This window comes from Ostrea edulis, chromosome 3, assembly GCF_947568905.1.
Source record: "Ostrea edulis chromosome 3, xbOstEdul1.1, whole genome shotgun sequence".
NCBI lineage: Eukaryota > Metazoa > Mollusca > Bivalvia > Ostreida > Ostreidae > Ostrea > Ostrea edulis.
The window spans coordinates 64,033,103-64,056,787 of NC_079166.1; the positions used below are offsets into that span (position 1 = coordinate 64,033,103).

The following is a 23,685-nucleotide window of genomic DNA, read 5'->3' on the forward strand; positions in this document are numbered from 1 at the left end:
GAAAAATGTAATCAATATTGCACAAAATATTTTCGAACAATATATCAAGGGAAAGCTGTCAATAGTAATTAGGATATTAGGTGTGTTTTCTTTTAAACACGTGGACACGGTGATAAATGTACGCAATCAAACTGTCCTGTTAAAAGTTCAGTCAACAAACCATGTGTATCTAGTAAAAACAACCTAATAAATAAAGGTGTATAACAACATTTATAGACAGTGTTCTTAAACAACAGCTGTATTGGTTTACCCTCTAATGGAGCTTTGATCCGTTTCCGGGTCAAACAAAACAGTTTTTGTCCTCGGACCCCTTCAATAATTGTATAATGTTCACCTCCATGTGCCGTCGACGTAAATATACCATGAAAGGTGAAGATAACGAACAGTGATCAATCTCATAACTCCCATAAGCAATGCAAAATAGAGATTTGGGCAAATACGGACCCCTGGATACACCAGAGGTGGGATCAGGTGCCTAGGAGGAGTAAGAATCCCCTGTCAATCAGTCACACCCGCCTTGAACCCTATATCTTGATCAGGTAATCCGTAGTCAAAATCAGTGTGCAAAGAACGGCCTAACAATCGGTATGAAGCACGTCAGACAGCATTTGACCCAATGATATGTTGTATTGGCAAACTAGATCGTTATAACGACCATAGAATTTGCGAAATGCAGAATTTAAACGAGACTGTTGGAACCCCTGCGCCATCAACTTGTTTGTCAGTAGCCTGTTTCGATTTAAAAACTGATCATACGCAGAACATGTTCTTGCGTATCGAATCAGTTGAGAGATATAAACACCATATACAGGTGATAATGGAATATTCAAAATTAGATCAAAATGTATGTGAAATTTCCAAATTGATCCGACTGGTTATATTTTGGTCGTGCATTGAAAAATTCGCGTCTCTGATTAATTTTGACTAGGTCATGGATTAGAGATGTGAACAAAGATGGCTGATCAGGTATTGTTTGGTTAGGTCATGCAACAGCGGATTTCCATGTTTGAAATTATTCAAAACAAAAATCGTGTCTCCAATCACTGTAGTTTAGGTGTTCGCACTCTAGCTGTAAACAAAGATTGTCAACCAGGTACATGTATTGTTTCGTAAACTCTAGTAGCCAGTTTTCATGTTTCGAATTATTCAATCAAATAAAACAATCATTGATATTTTTAGATCAATACGATGCTTTAGTTACTCCAATACAATATCATTTACTTAATTCAGCCCACTCTCCGGGGTCGGTAAATATTGTACAGCTAAGGTAGCAAAAGCATCGTAATAACCTACACAAATGTCAATGATTGTAAAATACAGCACGCTGAATAATATTTAGAGGTGAAAAATAGTCTAGAAAAATCTTATCATTTTGATTTATGAGGAATCTTGATTCCGTTCGCTCATCATCAGGAAATGAAACAGCGAAGACAATGGGGGTCTGTGGAACGTGTGCACATTGGAACACATGGTTATCACAGGAACACACTGCTGTTAATTGAAAGCTGAACACTGTGCCTGATGATCGACTGACATTCTATAAAAACAAAAAACGGAATGACCCCCCACAAAACAAACAACAAACAGGAAAATACATGTATGCTTGTAAAACATTTTATTAACACATAAAACAAGGGTCGGATCATACAGAAGACTTAGATTAGAAATAGTTTGATGTCTAAATATATACCTATAAATCTGACCAAATACATGTAATATAAATGTTTGTTAAAAATCCTTAACACCAACAGTTTGCCTAGATATTAACAATTAATAACCGTTACCATGATAACGACTGACCCTGCACTCTATCTCCTGGGGTGTTGACACTTTCTGGATTCACGTACATGTATACTGATATAGAAATCACTATAGACGTTAAGTATCTTCTGTGAAATGTCATTATTTTATATGAGGAATCCTGAGAATGTTGTTACAGGAGCATTACTGTATGAAAAGTAACCTCTACCGGCATAATATTTAATCCACACTCTGTCTCCCTTTTGGAGTCTTAATACTGCCAGGTTTGGTCCTGCTTCGTTTGAAGAACTACCAGTTGTCTCAGCCATGGCTATGACTTTAGGGGACCCATTTAGTATTAACTGTACATATATAGCATTGGTCGAATAAGATTGCACGTTGACAAAGAAGACAAAGTGTCCGTCGACAGGGGCTGTGAAAACTCCGGTGTTTGGGTCGTAACCTCCTCCTATATTGTACACGACATGTGGAAACACTAACGTACCGCTGTTCCAGGAGCCGTCAGAAGACGACACTCCGACAGTGAAGGCCACCTTTCTGGTTATATCTACAAAGTATATATGCTTGTAAGGTAAGATTGTTTACTAATCGTTATATGCAGGATTTTTTTTAATTAAATATACCAAACAAAGCCATAAGATTATCTGGTATGAATGATAAAACTTTAACTTTAAATAAATTTAACCAGTATATTTAGTTTACTTGCATAATACACTACAACAAAATTCAAGGTATTAAATGAATGCTTCTTGTCAGGAGTAAATAAATTCTAATTGAATTAATTAGTGAACTCAATTCTCATTACAACCACAGACCCTAAACATTATCAATAATCAAAATCTTCCAATTACTTTTTCAGTCTTATATATGCATAATGTGAATCATTTTTATTGGAATGTGTTATACACAAAAATAAATTAAAATATTATTTCTGAGTAACAAAGTCTGTTTTAAAACATGTGATTTGTATCTACGATGCTTAAAAATATTTAAATTCAACAAAATGAAAATTATACTCGCTATTTGTTCATTGACGCCGTTCATTCCATCGTTGAAAACCCTGAGTAACGTTGTGTTTAATTGTTTTGTTTTAGAGTGGACGTCCAACAGCGAAAGGCTCGTGTATCTCACCTCGACCTTCAGATTCTCCAGATTATTGACAGCGTCATTCAGACGCTTTGTGATGTTTTTGTCGTACTCTTCATTTGCCGTCATGGTCAGCACTATTTGTTTCATGTTGCTTAAGTACGCAGACAACTCATCACTGGAGGGGGGCTTTGACGCATTTAGTTTTCTCAATTCCGCTTCCAGAAAGAAAACACGGTTCTGAAGCAGTTGGATTGTCGATCTGTCGTTTTCTGCTTGTTGCTTGAGGTTTCTCAACTCGGCCGTCTGGTTTTGAAGCAATTGAATTTTCTCCGTTTGTTGCTTGAGATTTCTCAGCTCAGCAGTCTGGTTCAGAAGCAATTGCATCATTTCTGTCGAATCGATTTGGTGTCCACTAGAAGCATGGATAGTATTAGTGGAATTAGAATTTCCATGGACTAACAGAGCAGAATTTTGTTCGATATTAAAGAAAGCACAGAAAGTCAGAATATAAGACGGATTCCCACACCGCATTGTGAAAGGTTTCAGCTGCAAAAAGCAAACTCTTGTAAACTAGTTTCCCGAAGCACTTTTCAAAAAAGGAGATGTTACCTTGGCATAACAAAAGCTATCAAATATATATACTTCCCAGATGAACAAAGTTCAATGATTTATATTGTTTGTTTACTTGTATTTATGATAACATTTAAGTGTTTGCTCTTTGAAACAAAATCTGAACATTGGAATCAAACTTTATTATCAGCATGAACTTTAATAATAATCTAGTATTTATTTGGTTTCTCTGATGTTGCCTGATAATATAAAGTAGATGTCATATAATCAATTACTTCACTAGATATCTTATCAGACTAACATCCAAAATGAGATATCAACAATTATTCTGGGTTAGATCATGTTTTAGTTCCTCTATCACTTCATAGTGAAATACCTATGTGGAAAACATAAAGTTTGTGTGGCAATATGATGTTCGATATAATTATAGTTTTGTAAGTCTTTATGATACATATTCGTATTTAGGTTGATGATTCTATATTTCTCTGGTAGAATTTAGGTCATGGTACTAAATTTTGCGATGGATGCAAGGCTCCAAATGCTGATGTTATACAGAATGTAACCTTTATTGATAAGCACGGGCAAACATGGCTCACCTGCACAGATGTACATGTATTTGTGCCACTACTTATCACTTTGTTTACATGCAGGACTATGACAAATTGTCATCAATGCATAAGTGAATTTGCTCAGTAAGTTTATCATATGCAGTTTCATTACCAAAATTCGTTTGATACACAAACTAAGTCAATGATAAGTATTCAGGGAATAATTAATACATGGAATTCTTATCATTTCATGTTATTTCGTTGCTCGTACGTATCGTATGCAAGGTGAAGATAACGAACAGTGATCAATCTCATAACTCCAATAAGCAATACAAAATAGATAGTTAGGCAAACACGGACCCCTGGACATACCAGAAGTGGGATCATGTGCCTAGGAGGAGTAAGCATCCCCTGTTGACCGGTCACACCCGCCGTGAGCCCTATATCTTGATCAGGTAAACGGAGTTATCCGCAGTCAAAATCAGTGTGCCAAGAACGGCTTAACAATCGGTATGAAACACGTCAGACAGCATTTGACCCAATATGAGGTTGTATTGACGAACTAGATCGTTATAACGACCATAGAATTTGCGAAATGCTGAAATCCAGACTTGCAATTGAAAGGTGAAGATAACAAACAGTTATAAATCTTATAACTCCTATAAGCAATACAATATAGATAGTTGGGCAAACACAGACCCCTGGATACACCAGAGGTGGGATCATGTGCCTAGGAGGAGTAAGCATCCCCTGTCGACTGTTCACACCCGCCGTGAGCCCTATATCCTTAATATGTTGTTTTCATGTTTCCACTTTAGTAAAATATTTCTTTCGATAATATATTGTATTTCCTACACTTACATTATAAAAAGAAGCCGCTTTACATACATTTTATTGTCTTCTTTACTGACTATGAGTCCACTCTGTCCCATGTAGGCATTCAAAGTTCCACTAAATGCACCTCCTACACGGAAGAGCTTTTATCTCGAAACTGGCGTTTTCAATTAATGCACGCATCAATTTAGTGGAAATATTGCTCACAAAAACTAATCTAGAGCTCGGTATAATGATTTGATTATCTCTTTTATTTCATTGAAATTATTTACAAAGACATTGTATAAAGAATTAATGCGCTCAGCAATCATTTTAAAGAGAGCAATAAGTTCAACTTTAGATATGTTGAATTGAAGATATCTCTTACTAGATACTGTGGAATCATTCTAATTCGTGGGGGCTAATGTTCGTGGGTAATCAAAATTTTGCTGGTTCGTGGGGACGTAATTTCATGGGTAAGCGATACAATGTCACAAGGAAATTTAAAGATAACTCTATTTTGTTTAAAAAATGTTCGATGACACGTAACTTTATGGGTAAGAGTGACCCACGAGATCCATGTACATCAATCCCTCACGAACATGATGATTCCACAGTAGTTGGTCTCTCTAAAAGAATTATTGCGCGCATCAATTTAATTGATGTCATCATTAATTCAAGTGAAGAAAGCAATAATTCAATTATTGCGCGCATTGACATTATGCGCGCTATAATTCAATTGAAGAGAACAATAATTCAATTATTGCGTGCATTAATTGAATTATTACTCTCTTCGATTGAATTGTAGTGCGCATCAATATAATTGTTAATATTATTAATTTATTTGGAAAGAGCAACAATTCAATTATTGTGCGCGTCAATTCAGCAGAAAACAAATCAACACTAACGCAAGGACTGGTGATCGTTCAATATTCATGTTTAAGGATTTGAGTCAGCTTTATAAATGTGCCATGACGTAAAATCTCCAAATTGTATTTTTTCTTCCCGAGGCATGTATAAATTACTGAGCGTTTTCCAACTACGAAGTTTATGACAATCAAAAATAACATTTTGAAAGATATCATTTGTTAACTTTGTGTAATTATTTCTTCCCTTCACAAATTAGCTCAATTACGTTAGATAGGCATAGAAGTGAACATTAAAGAATGTAAATGTTATACTTATATAATTATGAGAATAGGCAAATTGTATCAAATAAAACAGAACAAACTGCACTTTGCAGAACATCTCTCAGGATGGATTCATATATCTAAATAGTTTTAAAAAATAGAGCGAAAGTGTGGCTAAGTTATGTAACTTAGATTTTTTTTAAAGTGAATAAAACGAATACTGATCACTCTCATAATTATATAAAGAATACAAAATTGAAAGCAGGACAAACACGGTCCCTGTGCACGGCAGAGGTGGTTTCAGGTCCCAAGGAGGAGTAAGTATTCCATGTTAAAAGGTCACACCCACCGTGAGTGTCTTATCTCGATCACGCAAACGGAATAATCCGTAGTCAAAATCAGTATATGCAAAAACAATTGGAATGAGACAGTATTTTACCTATTGATCTGCATAAACTTTTATCTTTAATCCTCACGAAAATATCAACAGCTGTGAAGGAGAAACCTCAGACGTACTATGCCATTGCATATGTCAGATTGAATGATTGTATACTGTTTAACGTTCCGCTTGAGAATTTCTTCACTTTTATGGAGACGTCACCATTGCCGATGAAGGGCTGTAAAATTTAGGCCTATGCTCGGCGCTTACGGCCTTTGATCAGGGAGCAAACTAATTACCGTGCCACGCCTGCTGTGACACGGTACCTCGATTTTTGCTTTCCCATCCGAAGGACTACCCCATCTAGTCGCCTCTTACGACAAGCAAAGGGTACTAGGGACCTGCTCTAATCCAGATCTCCATGGGAGCATATGCCAGAAGGGGTGCAAATCAAATATGCATTCTAAAACATTCTAAAGAACGTTTAGTAAACTTGAAATCGTAAAGCTTTTCTCAAATCAACAACATCAAAACATATTACTTTTCAAAACTTTACAGTGTTGATTTATCTGATATTTTCAGACAGATTTAAAAGTTACGTGTGAGTCTTCGTCAAAAGCCAATCACCCGTAGATAATGTCAGAGGTTCCACGAAAATATTCGTTACCACTTGAAGTAAAACACAAAATACTCGTTGTTATGCTGTTATACATCCTGGTTAATAATTCAAAGACATAGCAAAATTCTGAAAGGTCAATTTATTTAGAATTCCTCTATATGGAAGAAACTATATACAACGTATAATAAAAATGATTAATTCACAATTCTTGTTAGTTTGTCACACTTGTAGTTAAACTAATTCTATGTATAGTACAAGCAATGACAAAATCAGTGATTGATTGATTGATGATTGATGTTTTCCGCCACACTCAACAATTTTTCAGTTATCTGGTGGCGCCCAGTTTTTATTGGTGTAAGAGAGAACCCAGATACAATGTACCTGGGAAGAGACCACCGACCTTCCGAAAGTAAACTGGGAAACTTTCTCACGTATCAGCGCGAGCGGGATTCGAACCCGTGCCGACAGAGGTGACAGGCCGTGTGATTTTGAGCGCGATGCTCTAACCACTCGCCCACGGAGGCCAAAATCAATGATATTAAATGCTTTCATTGCTGATTATACCTCTCTTCGGAAATTTGGTTTAACAATTTAGTCAAATAAGGAAACCAGAGAATGCAGTACATGTAACATGACCGTTAGCAGGGATTGGTACGATTACTCAAAACTATAATAGATTAATATTTGATTACTTGGGGGGGGGGGGGGGTTGTATTCGATTATCAATTGATTACAGTCATTTTTCTTCTGTAATCGATTGCAATCGATTACTTAGGAGGATGTAATCGTTTAATAATCGATTACATTAAGGTTGGTTAACAAAATTCAAATATTTGTACACTCAAGTGAACCTGTGGATATCCTTAGGGCTATTGAATTGTGAACAGTCACCAACATTGATTTACTAATTTAAACAGCCTTGCCAGGAACTTGAACTATATTTCAAACTTAACAAAAATTACAATATTTTAGGGTAGAGTAATTAAATGTAATTGAAAATATAATTATAGTTACACCACAATATTTAACAGTAATCCATTAAATTATGATTATAAGCAACTGAAAATAGCTTCGATTATAGATAATAGTAGTTTCAAGCATTGTGCACTTATTTTTGATATGTGATTTATACGAGTTTTGAAGTATTTATTTAGTATGTGCAACAATGAATTGATTTTAATGTTTTAATATTTCTATCAACACATCAATATGCAAGAAATGAATGGTGCATTAAATTTAGAACAAGAGAATAGAAATAATTTTATTTTTATTCTAGATATTGGCAAAAATAATTCCATTTTTCTTCTATCATTCATTATCAAATGGCAAAGTGAGTAGATGGACATGGAACAAGTTGACAGGTATGCTTATCAGCAGGTCGACAGATATGCTAGTCAGCAGGTCGACAGGTTAACTCCTTAACAATATTTTTCATTTAGATTAAAAGTATAGACATGATGTATTATATATTACATGTATACACACGTCTGCCTTCTGGGTTTTTACCAGTTTATTTATTGACCTGTCGACATGTCGACCTCCTGATTTGTCGACCTACTGACCTGTCTACCTGTTGTCATATCGTCCTGTTGAAAGTTTGAATCAAACAACGATTTATGGAGAAGTTGAACAATGAAATCTATCGTTAAAGGACACATCTCGTGTTTTCAAAGTAAACAGAATTATATGCATTTTGTCTTCCTTATGCTTATAGAAATTAATTGTAATAGTTCGTTCCTTGAAGTATTGCGATAATTAGCCGCAATACGGACTTAAAGGGAAAGGCAACCCTAACCACATTGTTGCTTTTATGAATAAAGTATTACTTACTGATATAGTAATTGACAAACTTTAACAACAAAAATCCTTACTGAACAATTAAATCAATATTAATCTATCAAGTATTTTAAATTACCCGTCATTAAGAGAGTGGCCATTGAAGTTTAATTTATGATGCCACACCGTCTATTCCGGTTTATTTCATCACTAGCACTGTAAACATGACAAATCACGAATAGTTAAGTTTGGAGCCATATAGATTTGAGACCGTTCTTTCGCAAGAAGAAATTGAGAAAAGAAGACGTTCAGTCGAGTCGCAGACAAGGCAGACGGTAAACGTTTGTCACACAAATGTCTTGAACCTCAACTTGTCATTGCGCAAATGATGGATCCACAGTTTACATAGTATTTTCTTTTCAAATGACTTGGTTGAGTCGGGAATTTCGGGAAAAAAACCCAACCTTTTTTCAAATCTCTCCTTCGCATTAGTGTAATTAACTGCTTGTCAGGAAGGCATCAACTTATTTATTCGTAATATCTACCACATGCACATCCTTGATGATCTCACAGGTGCTTGGGTTCAGGACCCCCCCCACCCCCCTCCGAATAAGCTACATGAGTTGATTTAATTAATTTTTTGTTGTTGAAAATATTTCTAATGCATGTCAACGTCTTGCATACCCATAAAGTCCAAACTACATGTAATTCAAAATAAGCCTATTAAAAAAATACCCTCACTGGTTATTATAAGTTCTGTTATAATTACCAGTGAGGGTATTTTTTTTAAAGGGCTTATTTTGAATTATTTTGGACTTTGTAGGTATGCAAGACGTTGTTGACATGCATTAGAAATATTTTCAAGAAAAAAATAATTAAATCAATTCATGTAGCTTATTCGGAAGGGGGTCCTGAACCCAAGCGATGATTTTAGAATCTCGTCAAAACCGAACAGACGGTGTGACGTCAAAATTATTGATTTTTGTGGTCTTGAATACAAAAGAGTTGCACATCATGGCAGCCTCTATAGATCGTGGGAATTTCTATTTTTGACGTTTTCAAATTAGTACTGAAGCTTATGCCATATATATCAACAGAATTGTATGACAAATCTTTATCATATGATTAATCCTATCATTTATCATGTAAAAAATCTTTTGGGTTGCCTTTCCCTTTAAATCTAAGCCCCGATTTCAAAAAGCCTAGTTAATTAGATAGGTAGTTACGTGGTACAGTGACGTTATATGCGACCTTCGTCGATTAACTTGTTGTAAAAGTAGTGTTATGCCCCGTTTACACGCTCTGCTTTTGCAGCTGCTTTGAAGCAGAGCTGCAAAAGCAGACCGTGTAAACTAGGGATATGCATTGCAGGCCTGCAAGCAGACGGAACAGAACTTGCTCTATTTCAGTCTGCTTTGCAGACGTAACTTACCAATCACTGACCAATAAGCATCATTGATAAATTAGATATGAGGTAAGGTGTATATACACATGGTAAACAAAAACAAAGAAAATGGTGGGTAAAGAGAGAATAGAAGAATTAAAATTAACATCAGTTCAACAAGAATCCGTGGTCTTGTCCAGCATGTCCTTCTTTTCCTCCTATTTCTTAAATGCTGTCTATATGCAGCAGCCATAATGATAATTAGAAGAGGAGGCAAAATATCAAAATCTGCCATTGTGTATACACGTGTTTATGTGACTAATGGCGGGAAATGACATGCTAATAAACTGAAAGCAGACATGGTAAAGCAGAACGTGTAAACTCTCTGTCTGCTTTGCAGAGTAAAATGCAGACCTAAAAGCAGCTGCAAAAGCAGAGCGTGTAAACGGGGCTTTAGATATTTTTAAAAACTCGGGTTTTAGGGGCCTAATTTATTTACCATGTATAACATTTATTTCGATGTTGACAAATTTCCCGAGTCTTATATCTTTTAGCCACCAGTGCATGCAAATAGCGACCCAAATGTAGTGAGGAAAGCGAGTATGAAATCTGCATGCGAGTAAATCTTTACATGGGATCACTGTTTAAACACTATTTGGTAATGCCATTTCTGTAAACAACTGTAATTAGCGGTGTTGCTTTTCTAAAATAAACAGTGCAATTATTATTAAATTTATTTTTGGAGAAGTTAGATAGGTCTAAATTATATGATACGATTATGTATCAATGACAACTAGGCCTATACTGTCACGAATGCATTTCGAAAAAGAAAAAAATAATAATAAAAATGATGAAACTTATAATGAAAATCACAATACTTTTAAATTATTTTATTCAAGCATTTTTATTATTATTTTTTATCTACACGTTGCTACTTAGGAAGTGGGAGCGCGGCGTGCTGTTGTTGTTACACGTACGCGTTCCTTTAAAAAAATGAAAGCATTATAATTCAATTCAAAGTTGGGAAATATCACATTTTATTATTTATAATTGAAAGATCAACTATCTTTTATCTTTAAATTTTGTTTAAAACTACCAGTTGGTAGACACTGCTAGCACAAGTTCTGCTTATATGTTGTTACAAGGTGAAGGTCAGTTGGTGCGAGTGTATATTGAATTTGAAAGCAGAACGGAAAGCATACGCCGTATGCCTATATGTAACAGTGCGTAGCTTCGATAGAACCATTTTCTCGCAGTTTATCTACGTCTTTGTTCAAGTGCTTGTTTGAAAAGGTACAGGGACAAATTCTACTTGGTTTTTTATGGCCAAGTCGTTGTGCCGACAAAAAATATTCACGTCTTGTCCCTCATACCTTCCTTTGAAAATTGAAAAAAAAACACAGTCCAAATCCTCTTTACTGACAGCAAGTATACCCTTAAACGGCACAAAACACCCTAATGCAGTGTTATTTACAAGCTGTTAATGTGATAATTGTTTGTTTGTCAATTAAATCTAATCTGTTTATGAAATGGCTAACAACTGTTTTCAAATCTTCTCGCTCGAGGTCGCATATGACGTCACAGATAATGGAGCTTAAAATATCGAAGAAAATATGCATATCGCAAGATTTGAATTTCATTGCTTTCAAACTCAAAAATTATGCAAACTGTTTTATCTAAAACACATGTAGTTTTAGGCATGAAATGAATTAATTTTGTTTAAAAAAAATTAAAAAAGTTTACAAACGATGTGTCCTTTAAAACATTTAGTTTGAGAGTCAATTTAGAACATGAATAAATTTCACCTCAGCAAATATAAATTAAACAATTCAATTACATAATAAATTAAACTCCTTACTATCTAATATTTTATGACGGGTTTTTCTTTCTTATAAATGTACCACACTTAACACGGTATTATTCAAATGCATAGACAAGTTACATATACATGTGATTGTAATCTGATCCTGTCTGTTAAAGAGTGTTATTGAAAGTCATGATGAATAACTACAGGAAATCCAAGTTGACTGCCATTTATTTAAATAAAATATTAGAATATACATAACAAGTTGATTGAACTAAGGGTAAAAAGAACCAATGAAATTAAACACAAACAAATAAATATGAGAGAGAGAGAGAGAGAGAGAGACAGAGAGACAGAGAGACAGAGAGAGACAGACAGAGACAGACAGACAGACAGACAGACAGAGAGAGAGAGAGAGAGAGAGAGAGAGAGAGAGAGTAGTCATCCGTATACACATGTTGAGAGTTCGGGTTTGGGGCTCGGTGGCATTTCAAAACTCCCAGTAAAATGAAAAATCAGTGTTGGAGTTTACATAACTTTATTATTTGTTAAAGTTAAAATTTATGTATATGATACTATACACTGAGACACAGTACTGTATTACTATGGAATTAAAAACAACAGAGCACCGCTTCCATTTAAAGCGACAAAAGCCCTACGCATGTGCAGAAACCAGGGTTCTGTGCCGCATTTTCTTTATACATTCTATTAGGAGCGACCGAAATCACCAGCTGCAATTTTTCCTGTTACACCGGTAATTTGTAAATCATAAAAACGATGCTACTTTCGATTTTGATTTTGATGATAGTGGCTACCAGGAGATGAAGATTTGAGAAAACATAGACTCCGATGCTTTTTAATAAATAACAAAAACCTATACTTGGAATCAATTTAATTACGTGATGCTAGTGAATGTACAGATTGACACTGCAAAAAAAAAAAACAACAACAAAAAACAAAAAAAACAAAAAAACTGGTGCACAGTGAACTCAGTGGTATTATCTCGTTTCACTGGAGCGTGATATGTCACCTGGATTTGTTCATATGTGGGTTTTAATTAATACACAAATAAAAAGGCTTACGTATGGTGTCCGGATAGGGCCAATTGCAAAAGCGTGACTGCGCGTTAGTCACAACACGCCGTCACGCCAACAAGCAACGCACCTTCGCGATCTCAAGCCAACAAGCAATGCGCTTTCGCGCCAACGAGCATTCGCGCCGTCACGCCAACAAGCAACGTGCTGTTAAGCTAACACAACTTTACACAACGTGTTTTCGCGACAACAAGCAACGCGCCATCACGCTAACAAAACTTTACACAACTTGCCTTCGCACCGTCTCTTGTTGGCGTAACGACGCGTAGGCGCGTTGCTTGTCGGCGCGAAGGCGAGTTGTGTAAAGTTGTGTTAGCGTGAAGGCGCGTTACCTGTCGGCACGAAAGCGCGTAGGCTTGTTGGCGCGAAGCTTGTTGGCGTGAGAGCGCGAAGGCGCATTGCTTGTTGACGTGACAGCGTGTTGTGACTTACGCGTTTTCACGCTTTTGCAAATGGCCCTATCCGGACACCATATTTACGAAATTCTATCCATGATAAACGAACTATATTTCTATGCTACTGCTTAAATAGTACACCACTGCAAATAAACTTAACTGGTCCCCTAACAGAGATATTGCAGAATAGGCAGAAGCAGTCTACTACTGTACTATGGTAACATGCCGATTTGTAATCACAAATAATTGAAACTTTAATTTGATTTATTTCAGCTGTTCATTTTGGCATATTGTGTTAGCTATGTAACTTGTAATCCATTTTGTTTATGTCGACTTGAAGTATACCAAAAAACCGTCGTGGTGGTCTAGAGGTTAGAGCATTCGCTCCGCATGCCGAAGGCCGGGATCGAATCCCGGCCGCAACAGACCCAAGTCGTTAAAACAGATAGTGACAGTTACATCACCAAACGCTAGACATCAGGTGTGAATGACACGGATCCTCGATTGATTGATTGATTGATTGTTTTGCTGTTTTTCCGCCACACTCAACAATTTTTCAGTTATCCGGTGGCGCCCAGTTTTATATTGGTGGAAGAGAGAACCCAGATACAATGTACCTGGGAAGAGACCACTGACCTTCCGAAAGTAAACTGGGAAACTTTCTCACTTACTGGCGCGAGCGGAATTCGAACCCACGCCGACCAGAGGTGAGAGGCCGTGTGATTTTGAGCGCGATGCTCTAACCACTCGGCCACGGAAACCCTACACGGGTCCTCGAAGATGACCTTAAAAACGGTTATCCCGTATCCCAGTAGGTGTGGCACGCTCAAGAACCCTCACTGCTCAAAGGCCGTAAGCGCCGAGCTAAGGTCTTAATTTGAAGCCTTTCATCGGTCTTGGTGACGTCTCACTGGGTGAAAAATTCTCGAGAGAAACGTTAAACAAGAGACAATCAATCAATTCATGTATACCAACATCTTTGGTGATATCAATAAACAAATGAAGCAAAATGAATTGAATATTGACTGGTACATGTAGATAAAACGACCGATAGGTGGCAGTTATCTGGAAATGCCTAAAACAAAAGTACAAATGTAGCGACAAAAACGTTCACCTATGCTTAGCGATTTAACGAGTTAATTCTTACCGATGAAACATGAGGTCAATACGCCGGTTTCGAGATACACCCGAGTTATTTCCCTTTGGAGAACTCTCGTATATAGTGAGGCGCGAAACAATTTGTTTACACACGGGAGTGGGACTAATATCCATCACTGCGTAAGTGAATGTACTCAGTAAGTTTCTCATACACTCTTAGATCACCCGAATTCGACTGATACACAAACTAAGTAAGTTACAAGTATTTAGGGAGTAATTAAATACATAGAATTCTTATCATATCACGTTATTTCGTTGGTCATAAGTACCATATCTAAGACATTACTTGCAAATATGACATTGTTTTTATGTTTCCACTTTAGTAAAACATTTCTTTCAATAGTATATTGTATTTCCCACATTTACATATTAAAAGAAAAGCCGCTTTTAATACATTTCATCATCTTCCTCGCTGACTGTAGGTCCACTCTGTCCCACTTCGTCATTCAAAGTTTCACTAAATGCACCTCCTACACAGAAGAGTTCGTATCTCGAAACTGGCGTATTGTATTTTAGCATTTACCGGTATCTACATATGTATCTTTAGTAAATCTTAAGAATTTTATTTTTTCGTTAATCTGACCTGGCCTAAAAGATACTCTATAACGTAATTTGAAAGAAGAATAAAACTTCAGTTATGAAATATTTCATCAACCTACAAAGCAATGTGTTGAGAACTAATGAAAATACTATGTGAACACGTAAAGGTTGACTGAAATCCTTTACTATTCATTTAGTAGATTTGTCATTTACAATAAATGACCATAAAGTGTAGAGTGACTGACCCGTGTAAGCAAGTCTAAGAGCTCCACGTATTAGTCCATCACAACTGTCACTATAGTTAAAGCAAACCAGGACATTTTTTTTCAGGGGGTGGGGGGTCCTATTAATCCGACCTTTCCTACATTAATATTCTACACTTTTTAAAAATTGCATCAAAACAAACTATATATTTTTGTCAAATATCCGGTGAGAACATAAGCTAACTTTTGGATTAGTGTATACTGAAATATTAATCACTATAATAGCTCTGAAGTATCTTATCTAAAATGTCACTATCATATGAGGAATCCTGAGAAAGTTGTTACAGGAGCATCGCCTTGTGTATAATAACCTGTACCAGTATAACGTCTAACCCACACTCTGTCTCCCTGTTGGAGTCTTAACACTGCCAGGTTTGGTCCTGATTGGTATTGAGCATTGGCACTTGTCCAAGCCATAGTTTGGAATTTCGGGGTCCCATTAAGCATTAAATATGCATATATATGTTGGGACGCATAAGATTGCACGTTGACAAAGAAGACGAAGTGTCCGTCGACAGGGGCTGTGAAGACTCCGGTTTTTGGGTCGTATCCTCCTCCTATATTGTACACGACACGTGGAAACACTAACGTACCGCTGCTCCAGGACCTGCTCTCAGACGACACTCCGACAGTGAAGGCAACTTTTCTGGTTATATCTACAAAGTTAATATAGATTTAAGGAGGTTAGCTCCTGAGCTTTTAAGCACAACTACGCAGGATCCTACAACTACGTATATACTGGTTAAATACTGCTCCCATTGGTGCAAACATATTACACATTTATTGCTAAACCCTATTCAGTTGAAAAATTTGGAAAGGGTTTGGCATGGATTATATTTTGTGGCGGAAGGATTCATCAATCAAAAAGTTCTAAATCTGCATGATATTACAGTTTCTGTTTCATCCAATGTTTCGTCTAATTTTATAGTCCTATACGTGTATTTCAGTGTTATAATTTATGATACAGGTAGTTAAGCCTTGGAACTAGTTCAAATGTTCTAATTTATTAACTTGGTTGATATATTTATCCAAACAGAACACCGATTCTTAAAAACGTTTTAATTAATTTACTCGAAATTTTGTATGAAAATTCAGTATTTTCGCCAATAATTCAAAAATTTGGTCTCCAACCCCAATTTGATCTGTTTTACTTATGTTGTGTTGACACTAACAGACAAATCAGGTTTATTTCAATAAATTGTAAGTGCAAAAAGGTCATGTTTAGAACACCGTAGCTCAATAAAAAGCGTTGCGACCCCAGTTTTTCTTTTCCATTTCCTAATTATCCTTCAATGAGTGTTGGTAAAATGGGTAGTAAAAACCGAGCCGGGCCGGGCTGGGTCACCTTCGTTACCCGAATTCTTTAGTTTACTTCGTTGATATATTTTTGTTTGTTTTGAAACTTACATAATATATTCTTAATGATACATTTAGTCTTCGGTACAAAATTTAGCACATAATATTACCTACAGATAAAGAATACAATTGATTGTTAAAAATCTGGTTGGTAAAATGAGTAGCGAGACCAGAACACACATTGTTGCATATTTCTGTAAATTATGCACCTGCTGCTGAAAACCTTGCATTTTTTCAATTCATAGAGAGTTGAATTTGATACTCAATGCATTTTTTTAACTATTCCAATGCCTTTTATTTTACTTATCGTCGATTTTTCCAAACCCGGGCCAAGAGGAAACCGGATGACCAGGGCCGGCGTTATTCATTCCGATTTAGTTGCTAATGTTTTTGATTAATTAACAGTAATTATGAAATCAAAGTGATATCCATTCATAATTAGTAATTAATGGGAAGCTGAATTACGTTCAGGATGCGTCGAAGAGGAAAGTGACAGTTAACACCCTCATTTTATTCGGAATTTTAATATTCGGCCCTGGGTTACCCGTATCCGGTTTCCTTTTCAACCGGGTTCTAAATTAATAAATCGTAAATATCAAATATACAAGACTCACATAGCAGGTACTGCAGCATTTTGGTGATAAATTGTCATAATATTGATTTAAACCATGTGTAGTTTCATTGTTGTGTCACATATATCAGTCATAATCACAGAAAAATGTGTATATTTTCTCGCTACCCATTTTACCAACCTGAAATAAACAATCGTTGATATTTTCACAGTGAGGCAAAATCCAATGTATCGTCCAGATTGGGATTAAGAAGTTTCACATCAAACGAAAATAAAGTAACGAAGAAAACTAAAAGATTAAAAGATTACGAAGGTGACCCGGCCCGGCCCAGTTTTTACTATCCATTTCACCAACTATCTCCTTCAATGTGGAAAGCAAACATATAATTCCCAAAAAATTGACATTACTCCAAATTTCAGGTGCGAACCTCTTTAAAGCATTGTTTACTAATCGTTATGTGCGGGATTCTTTTTTAACAAAGAAAGTCATAAAAATTATCTAATTTGATGTAGATCTAACCAGTATCTTGCATGCTACACTACAACAAAATTCAGGGTATTGAATATTATTAAATGTTTCTTGTCAGAAATAAATAAACTCTAATTGAATCAATTAGTGGATTGAATTCTTATTACAACTGCAGACCCTAAACATAGTCAATAGAACCAATAGTTAAAAATTTCCAATTACTTTTTCAGTCGTATATGTATAATGGTAATTATTTTAATACCACCTTCACACTCACGAATTTTTCTTACGAGTCCTTACGGACGTCCGACTCGTAGTCAATCGCAAGCATTTGTAAATCACTCGTCGGTATCCGTTAATAACTCGTCACAACTCGCACACACTCGTAAGGATCCGTGAAAGTAGGGGCAAATTTTTTGACATGTCAAAAAAAAATAATTCACGATTGTCCACGGATTTCATTTTCCGTAAATAACCCGTAAATAACTTGTATTAATCCGTAAGTGTCGTAAACTGATCGCAAAAAGTTTTTTTTTTATGAATCTTTGCAGTTAGTTTACGATAGGTTACGGATAGTTTACGAGTTGTTTACGGATTATTGCGAATGCCTAAGTGATATTTACGATTTCATTCACGTCGGGTTACAATCGCTTTACGGATTTTTCAGAGTCATTACGAGCGCCTTACGTATAGACATGATTACTTTACGAATACATACTTAAACTTTATGATTAATACCACCTTCACACTCACGGATTTTTCTTACGAGTCCTTACGGATCTTCGACTCGTAGTCAATCGCAAGCATTCGTAAATCACTCGTCGGTATCCGTGTCTAAATCGTAACAATCCGTGTACTTTTACGGATTGTGGAATACGTAAGGATCCGTAAGAAAAATCCGTGATCGATAATGGAGGTTGCGTACAAGAGTAAATCAAAATGTAATTTATGCATCACAAGGTCACAAAATACGTTTATAATGCTTTAAAACTATTAAATTGAACAAAATATAAATCATACTCGCTATTTGTTCGCTGATACCGGTCACTCCATCGTTGACCTTACGTAACGTTGTGTTTATTTGTTCTGTTTTTGAGTGGACGTCCAACAGCGAAAGGCTCGTGTATCTCACCTCGACCTTCAGATTCTCCAGATTATTGACAGCGTCATTCAGACGCTTTGTGACGTTTTCGTCGTACTCTTCATTTGCCGTCATGTTCTGAACTATTTGTTTCATGTTCCTTAAGTACGCAGACAACTCATCACTGGAAGGGGGCTTTGACGCATTCAGTTTTCTCAGTTCCGCTTCCAGAGAGAAAACTTGATTCTGAAGCAGTTGAATTGTTGACCTATCGCTCTCTGTTTGTTGCTTGAGATTTCTCAGCTCGGCCGTCTGGTTCTGAAGTGTTTGAATTTTCTTCAACTCGGCAGTTTGGTTCTCGAGCAATTTGATTTTCTCTGTTTGGTTCTGGAGGATTTGCATTATTTCAACTAAATTGATATGTTGTCCAGCAGATATCGTACCGGTAGAATTAAAATTTCCGGGGATTAACAAAGCAGCATTTGTTTGAATATTAAATACTAGAAGAAATGTCACTACGCTGAACGATGTTTCAAAAAACATGATGAAAGAATTCTGCTGTTCCGTACTTAATTCTTTTTGTTTTCCAAACCGCCTTCGTATTATACCGGGGGAAATGTGATAGTTTATTTATATACTTCTTTACAAGCAACAATCAATGACCTACATAGTTATTTGTTTGCTTTTTGTAATATATTTAAGCACCAAATTAAATTCTCCAAGAGAAAAAAACCAATTTATGGTGAAATAACATATCCTTATCTGCAATTTATTTTGTTGCTTTGACGTTATCTGAACCGTATATTAGTTAGATTTTAAAAATAACTAGGTTGTATGGATAAATATTTTATCAAATTAACTTTTGAAAGCACAAAATACCACTTTATATAGGGTGTATTCATAACTTGACTCTGGTGTGATATTTTATCTAGATAAGATTTTAAATTTGCTGTATTGTTTCTGGTTTGTAGAATTTTCATGAGCTCACACATTTTCTTCATACAAAGAACGAAATTCTTTTCTCTTGAGCAGGTGAGTAGCTGTTACCAACGCTGTAAAAATCATTTCAGTTGATCCACATCTTAGTTTGTTTGATAAACTGGCTGCACAGCGTTATGTAGTTTTACTTTGACCTGCCGTTTGCTGTTACCGTGACTTGGGAACATAAAATGACCATGTAATATGGTATTAAGACTGAGGAGAGAATAAATATTGTATGGCGGATGTACTGATCATCGTCAACATTGACGTTACGTGACACTGCTTTATTGAAGCTGCATGGCAACGAAGGACTCATTCATTGATGTCATCCGATGATATGAATGAAACAAGAGGATACGTAACAAAACATACATGCAATGATATAGTGGGTGAAGCTTTTACTTGTTTTAAAAATGTTTATTTCTTTGCTTATACGTTCCATCGAGAATTTTTCACTCAAATTGAGATGTCACCAGTTGTAGGTGAAATACCATCAATTTAGACCTATGCTTAGTGCTCAGGGCCGTAGCAGTGAGGGTTCTTTAATGTGCCAATGCCTGTCTCAATACGGGACCTCCGTTTTTAAGGTTATATCCGAAAGACCCGTGTTTCCCACGAAGGAGTCATCACTACCTATGTTTGACACGGTCATGGTATAAGTGGAGTTCGAACTCATCACCTCCTGAGTGAAGTTACATGAAAGTTTTCATTAGTGTGACTTCACTCCTTTATTTTTCTTTGTATTAAACCCAGTATTGGTTAAAATGAAACATTTGTTTTTAAAATTGCTTGTGGATCAAAATTGGTTTATGGAAGTAGAAGCTCGATAATAGAGCGCTGAATCAGCATAGAAAATAACTGAAGATATCTTTAATTTATATTTGAAGATATTATCAATTCATTTGATGCGCGCAACACATTCAATTAAAGATCTCTTCAACTAATTAATGATATCTTCAATTCTGAATTATTGCACGCATTCGTTGAATTGTTGATAGCAGTAACTACTCTGCTGAATTGATGAGTCCTATACTTGAATTGTTGTTCTCTTCAAACGAATTGATTACATCAACAATACGCAATTTCCGAGTTGCCCAATAGTTCTTTCCCTTTGTGGATCTCTTACGCACAGTGAGACGCAAAACATACTATCGTCCACACACGGTGGGTACAAATGCTTATCGCTGCCTTCATGTATTGCCTAAAGGCCGATTATCAGACATCATGCAACCACCCAAACTACAGGGACACACAATATTAGTAAGTTTATTAGTATTTGACAATAAAATAGCTCAAACAAAAATCGATAATCACCATTTTTCTTTGATTAAAATATCACTCGTGCAGAGGAGGAAAAAAAATTTCATATTTAATTTGATGGCCTAATTCAAACAAATATTGTTCTTGATATGGTCAGTTTAATGTATACCAACGGCTGATATAAACAAAATTTACACTCTCATTACTTTTATCCGTATTTACATAGCTAGTCTATAGTATATGTATACATCTTGTACCCACTCAAGCGTTCAACAGAACACTGAACATACCTCCATCACAGAAGAGCTGATATCTCGGAAGTTGCATATTGAATTGATGCGCGCTACCATTCTATTAAAGATAGCAATAATTCAATTAATGCGCGCAATAAGTGAATTATCGCTCTCTTCAGTTGAATTAATGATATCATCAATTCCATTGATACGCACAATAAGTCTTTTAAAGAGAGCAACCATTTGATTAGATATACCTTCAATTTAACTTATGTACTATCAAATAAATCATCAATTTGCATAGTTTTTTGCTGTGCTTGTAGATTTGGTATGTCTTTGTATTGTTTTAGCTGTGCCTGTAGGTTTGGTATGTCTATGTTTTGTTTTAGCTGTGCCTGTAGATTTGGTATGTCTTTGTTTTGTTTTAGCTGTACTTGTAGATTTGATATGTCTATGTATTGTTTTAGCTGTGTTTGTAGATTTGGTATGTCTATGTATTATTTTAGCAGTGTTTGTAGATTTGGTATGTCTATGTATTGTTTTAACTGTGCCTGTAGATTTGGTATGTCTATGTTTTGTTTTAGCTGTGCCTGTAGATTTGGTATGTCTTTGTTTTGTTTTAGCTGTACTTGTAGATTTGATATGTCTATGTATTGTTTTAGCTGTGTTTGTAGATTTGGTATGTCTATGTATTATTTTAGCAGTGTTTGTAGATTTGGTATGTCTATGTATTGTTTTAACTGTGCCTGTAGATTTGGTATGTCTTTGTTTTGTTTTAACTGTACTTGTAGATTTGGTATGTCTATGTTTTGTTTTAGCTGTGTTTGTAGATTTGGTATGTCTATGTATTATTTTAGCTGTGTTTGTAGATTTGGTATGTCTATGTATTGTTTTAGCTGTGCTTGTAGATTTGGTATATCTATGTATTGTTTTACCTGTGCTTGTAGATTTGGTATATCTATGTATTGTTTTACCTGTGCTTGTAGATTTGGTATGTCTAGGTATTGATGACTTACAGAGCAAGTGAGTTTCATGACAATCGACCCGTTTTCACATAAGTTATTGCCCCTGGACTTAAAATTATTTACTGATTTTTCCAGGATTTTTTTCCTATCAGATGTGCTTGTAGTCCTATCCTCCTATCCTCTTCGTGCCCGGTGGCACATAAGGTTGATACCAGATCCCTCCATTTGTTTCTATCCATAGCCATATTTTCTATTTCCTTCAGGTTTTCCCATCTTCTTTATATCACTTTCTATAGTCCTTCTCCATGTCTCTCTAGGTCTTCCTCTGCTTCTCTTTCCTTCTGCTGGAGTCCATTTAAGTGCTGTTTTTGTGATGGATTCGTTTCCTTTTCTGATGACATGACCAAGCCATCTAAATTGTCTTTGTTTAATCATTGTGATTAGATCTTTCTGCCCTGTTCTTTTATATAGATCTTTGTTTGATATTTTCCTGGGCCAGTAGATCTTGCATATTTTCCTTAGACATTTTGTGTGGAATCCGGACAGCCTTTGATTATCTTTTTGCGTTAGTCTCCAACATTCTGCACCATACAGCAAGACTGATAGGACATTACTCTGGTATAGTCTGATCTTTGTCTTTTCGCTGATGTTACTAGTCCTCCATATTTTATTAAGTTGGTGAAAGGAAGCTTTTGCCTTTTGTAATCTGCTGGTGATGTCTTTTTCTGATGCTTTGTTTTTGCTAATTGTGCTTCCAAGGTATATAAACTCATTTACTTCTTCCAAGTTCTCATTTTCTAATTTTATTTGTGGTGGTGCAGGAACAAACTGCATGGTCTTTGTTTTCTTCTTGTTTATTTTAAGGCCGATCTTGTTAGCATTTATATTCAGTTCGTTTGTTTTCTTTTGAAGATGGTTAGCAGTAGATGATATTAATGCGATGTCGTCAGCAAAATCTATGTCTTCTAGCATAGATGTCAGTGTCCATCTTATTCCTCTGCGTTTGTTCCCAACAGTTCTTCTCATAACCCAATCAATTGCAATTAAGAAAAGGATAATAACGAGGTAAATGATAGTATGTACCTCTATTGTAATAATTTACAGGTGAAGTTTGACTTACCTGTTTATTGATCTACTTTTACTAGGGTTATTGTCATTAGAAATATTGAAAAGTCAGTATTTTTTCTCATTAGACTTTGCATGTAAACATTTAAAGTGTAAAATAGGATCGAATGGTGTTGATTTTTAAAATTAATTTGTTACAAATTGTGTCAAATGAACAGTGTTGCAGAAATAGTCATTTAGATTTAATTTATCAAAATGTCATCTTATTGCCAACTTGGTTCTTGTAGCTTAAAGAAAGACAATATTCTTATAAAATTTCAATAAATCAAATCAACATGTTCTTTTCTGCATCCAAAGAGTATTTTAGTGACAGTAGGCAGC

The 23,685-nt window shown here is 35.7% G+C and overlaps 1 protein-coding gene across 2 annotated transcripts; it reads right to left on the reverse strand.

Moving 5' to 3' along the window:
* Positions 1 to 1,606: 1,606 nt before the first annotated feature.
* Positions 1,607 to 19,131, reverse strand: LOC130052723 (complement C1q tumor necrosis factor-related protein 3-like). 2 transcript variants are annotated; one of them, XM_056158521.1, is made up of 2 exons: positions 18,740 to 19,131; positions 1,607 to 2,308 (listed from the first exon to the last, which is right to left on the reverse strand). In XM_056158521.1, exons 1-2 carry the CDS (start codon positions 18,954 to 18,956, stop codon positions 1,908 to 1,910), a joined length of 618 nt encoding a protein of 205 aa, XP_056014496.1. In that variant the 5' UTR covers positions 18,957 to 19,131; the 3' UTR covers positions 1,607 to 1,907. The 2 variants fall into 2 exon arrangements, with proteins under 2 accessions (XP_056014496.1, XP_056014495.1); XM_056158520.1 differs by lacking the exon at positions 18,740 to 19,131 and adding an exon at positions 2,778 to 3,451.
* Positions 19,132 to 23,685: the final 4,554 nt, after the last annotated feature.

Excerpts from the sequence above, each read along its gene's own strand:
- LOC130052723 (XM_056158520.1), bottom strand. The coding sequence starts at position 3,381 with ATGCGGTGTGGGAATCCGTCTTATATTCTGACTTTCTGTGCTTTCTTT. Across the intron at positions 2,309-2,777 it reads CGTCAATGAACAAATAGCGA|ATATAACCAGAAAGGTGGCC; the intron begins GTATAATTTTCA and ends TATACTTTGTAG.